This window comes from Arachis hypogaea, chromosome 17 (genome assembly GCF_003086295.3).
Source record: "Arachis hypogaea cultivar Tifrunner chromosome 17, arahy.Tifrunner.gnm2.J5K5, whole genome shotgun sequence".
Lineage (NCBI taxonomy): Eukaryota > Viridiplantae > Streptophyta > Magnoliopsida > Fabales > Fabaceae > Arachis > Arachis hypogaea.
This window is the reverse complement of record NC_092052.1, coordinates 22,469,224-22,473,803: the sequence shown is the minus strand read 5'-3', so window position 1 is coordinate 22,473,803 and position 4,580 is coordinate 22,469,224. Positions and strand designations below refer to the sequence as shown.

The 4,580-nt window shown below is 32.3% G+C and overlaps 1 protein-coding gene across 1 annotated transcript; it reads right to left on the bottom strand.

The window, feature by feature from the left end:
* Nucleotides 1-437: 437 nt before the first annotated feature.
* Nucleotides 438-1,262, bottom strand: LOC112762996 (protein FAR1-RELATED SEQUENCE 5-like). The gene has a single exon (XM_025808781.1). The coding sequence runs from the start codon at nt 1,260-1,262 to the stop codon at nt 438-440; it is 825 nt and encodes a 274-aa protein (XP_025664566.1).
* Nucleotides 1,263-4,580: the final 3,318 nt, after the last annotated feature.

Sequence of the window (4,580 nt, the reverse complement as noted above, 5' to 3'; positions counted from 1 at the left end):
AAAAGCCAGTGGTCCTCACCAATATCAAATTTTTGAATCATTTCTTCCCAATAAGCTTCAAATTGGGGTACCGTCATATTAGCATACATCGATACCTTAAAAGCATCCAAAAGAGACCGATCCTTGATATGACTATTTGCATTTTTCTCAATGTGTCATGCACAATGCCTATGTGTTGCGCTAGGGAAGACCTCCTTTATTGCTTGTCGCATTTGATCGTCGCCGTCAGTCACTACAACACTTGGTTCCTTGTTCATCATGACATCCAAAAATTCCTTCAGCAACTATGTGTAGGTATCTCGACTTTCACTGGCAAGCACAGGAAACCCAAATATGCAAGTCAAGCGATGATTATTTGATCCAGAGAAAATCACTACAGGTTTATTATATCTATTCTTCTTATAAGTGGAGTCAAAAGCTAACACATCTCCAAAGCATTAGTAGTCATTGATCATAAGTCCATCAGCCCAGAAAAGATTACCCAATTTGTTACCGTTGACTAGTGTATAACGAGTAACAGACATTGGGTCCACATCTGCCTTACCCTGAAGATAACTTATTGCTGCCGCAGCATCTCCGTTCTCTATCTTTGCACGCCTATCTCGATCAATGAAGTTATAAACATCCTTCTTCATGAAATTAAGGTTATCATAGCCACCAGCAAGCTTCGCCAAAACCCCAACAATTTGAGAAGTTTGAAACCCAGGTTCCTTCATGCAAACAATCCGGACTTTGTCAGCCTCAGTCAACTTCCGATAGCTAGAAATTAAATGAACAAATTGTTCTGGGATCATTGGATGGTTGTGCTCCTCTTCTAGTGTCTTAACTCTCCATTTCATGGACAACTTATCCAAATAAACAGAACAATGTGCCTTGCAACCAATTCTTGTCTCTGGCTTATGATTCCTCTTTCTATCAACTAGACGATAGTGTTTTGGATCCCTTGTCCCTTGGCAATTGCAAACATAGTATCTTCTATTCAAATTCACATCCTCATCTCTTGACAAGTCTCTTTTACGGACAACAAAACCCATATCTCTCGCATACTTTATATAAGCTTTATAGGCATGAACCTCCTCGTCAAACTCAGAACTCCATAGCATAGTTGTAGTAACCTTGTCATCATCTTTCTCTATGCTAGATTCAATATTATCAGTGTTCTCAACACCTTGATGAGAATCTTCATCCTCATAGTAAATGCTATCGTCACTGCTGCTACTGGTCCACTCAGGAGCTTGATCACCACTGCTAAATTCATCCATTTTCAAGACTCCAACTTAAAAGGCAGCACCTAAGAAAGAAAGGACACCCAAAAAAATTTTACAAATCACCCAGAAGCACAATTAGGATTCTTTATGTTCATATATAGAAACACATCAAACTAAAATTTTCATACTATTAAAAATAAGAATAAAGAAACATTTTCCTCTCTCAATACATACATGGAATAAACTTGGTGATAGGGTTCTTATTCATTATTTTTTTAATAAAAATTTTGGATTGTTCATGATTGAAAACGTACAAACAATAGAGCAAGAAAAAAATTCTTGAGAAAAAAAAGATTAGAGAAAAAACCCTCAAAATTTCAGAGAAACAATATTCAATATAACAATAGCAACACAATAACGAAACTCTAAAAAAAACACCAAGAACCAAAAAAAGTGAAAAATAAAAAAAATCGGAAAAAATCCCAAATCTTACCTCAGAAACAAATGGAAAGAAGCGTATGGAGGAGGTGTGAGAGGAGGGCCACAATGTCACTGTCCACAACAGCAATGGAGGCACGGTGAGGGCAATCGTAACACGAACAGTGATAGAAGAAGATGCCACACCTCGGTTCGTGGGTCTTCAGAGTTACTTTCAATGGAGGACTGGAGAAAGAGTAATGACTCGTGAATGGAAGAAATGCAGTAACACTGATTATTGTCACCAAACAAAAGAAAGAGGAGCAAATAAAAATTTTGGGTAAACATTGGCTGGGTAATAGAGAGAATGAAAAAAATCAAGTTAACGCCGTTTGTTAACTCTGTAAAAGTTACTATTACCCCTAATAGTTTCATGTCCACTTGTCAATCTTATAATTTACCAAATTTTTTCGACAATATTTCGGCAAAAATTTTTAGGCACCGAAAAAATATTATAGACACTTTAAAGCTGAATATTAATCAATTATTTTTTAACACATAATATTAATTTATGTTATCATTATATTACATATCACTTAACCTAACATATTACATATATGTCATCATCTAACATTTTAACTAATGAAATGATTAATTTAACTTTTGATAATATCTAAAAACTAAAATGATCAATATATTTTTTAGGAGACCAATTTAAGAAGTATGCGATCTTTCAACAATTTGAACATTAACTTTAATTAATATATCAAAAAATATATTAGTCTAAAAATATTTTATTATCAGAAATTCTTGAATTACTATGTTTCTTAATGTTGTGTTCTTTTTTTCAATTATTTTTTTTCTAACGAATCTTCAAAATTTGTTATAAACTACAACATTTTCAGGTTGAGGCAACTTTTAAAAAGTGTTGCCTAAAAGCTGACAAAAGGTTGCTTTTGATCTATGGCAACACTTTTGGACCTAAGGCAACGTTTTTGGGCGGCGTTGCATATGCAGCCGTTGCCTTAGATCAAGGCAACACTTTTTTATTTAAAAAATGTTGCTTTTGAGAGCAACACTTGCAACACTTGGTAAGTGTTGCCTTTGGTTGAAAAACAACAACACTTCAAAGGTGTGTTTGAGACTACACTTTTTCAGTGTTGTCTTTTCTCTTATATTTTGGCCACTACTACAAAATGTTGCCTATTTGTAATAAAATGCAACCCTTTTACGTGTTGTTTATAAGTTTGAATTCGCAATACTTTGAAGTGTTGCCTATTAGTTATGAATATGCAACCTTTTAAAGCATTGCATTTTCTTTTGGATATGCAACCTATACAAGTGTTGCCTTTTCTTTTGGATATGCAACCATACAAGTGTTGTCTAATATTCAAAATATGCAACTAATAGAAGGGTTGCCTTTTTGGTAAAAATAAAAGTTACTTTTGTAATAAAAATACACAAAATTAAAATTTACAATAAAATTTTTTGTTCATACATGTGTAATTATTTTATTTAATAAATAAATTTGTGCACAATAAAAAAAATTATAAAAGAGACAAAATAACTAATAATAAAATTCTAATTAAAATAGATATTAAAAAGTTTAATTAGTATTTTAAATACATGTTTATCAATAATTTTCAACAAAATAATAAAATTCTTGTCTAACAATAATTGTCATAATAAAATAGTAATTAATATTTATCCAAAAAATATCAATTTACTTGCATATTTTATATCCATGCTTGACTTGTCCATATGCTAAATTTGCAAATAATACACAACAAAAAAGTATATTGTTATTCATGTACCCGATATAGATGAGTATATAGTACTAGTGAGAGAGTTATACCCTATCGTTGATGCATTGATGTTATCCCTTTGAAGTGTGAAGCATACTTGAGTTGTTAAGCATGATCTGTTTTTTTAGAGGGAGCTGAATCTACTAGGATGGATAATGAAAACAAACAAGCTTTCTTAAACTCTAGTTAAAGTTATCTTGTAATATCTAATATCTAAAATACAAGCACTTGAATGATACAGAAATTATGTCAAATTCATCAGACTTTTCTTTCCTTTTCATTTAATTTCGAATGGCATCAATCAGCACTCTTAGTCCATATGAATGCTACAAATGGCAAAACCATGTGTGGCCAACGTGCAAAGGATAAGACTGGCTTTGTACATTGACAAGTGCAAATTAACCGTTAGTGGGAATGCCTTCAATTTTCAAACACATCAACAAGCTCCATCATGTAAATCTTAGGTATAGCTGTATAGGTGCATACAACACATGCATGTTAAGTGATTATTTCAACAGTAGTTCTAATATCAGATGCTACTTATCTATAAGTCAATCTCTATTTAATTTCTCATAATATATACTTCACTTGACAAGTGTATATATAGTAAATGTAAACAGATTGATATCAAATCATTTGATAATTTATGTATAGGAAATATAATTCTACAGTATCACCAAACCATGGGCTAAAATCTGTTGGAACTTGGTGAGAGGAAAGAGTGTGAATGAAAGAGTTGAAACATGTGGAGGCTACTTATTCCTATTATATTCATCTGTGTTAACAGATTGCAAGCTTCTGTCTTTATTTTCTGACTCAATTTCTGTCTAGCTATATAAACACATACTGAAAAGGGTTCAACATAGACTCAGAATACAGTACATAAAAGAAACTAACCAATCCACCTCATAGTTAACTTGTCTTTCTATCAAAGTAAAGACCTCTGTTCATTGCATTTTTTGTTCATTCATTAAACACTAGCTTGCTATGCATGTGTGTGTGAAAAAAACTTACATTGAATTAACAGAATCAGACAACCAGTGGTTGTTGATAGTACATGGTAGAGTAAATGAACCATTTTTGTATGTGCTGATTTTTTAATAATTCAGCTAAATAGTCCTTTAAAGAAATTGGTTAAAATAGTGGAAAA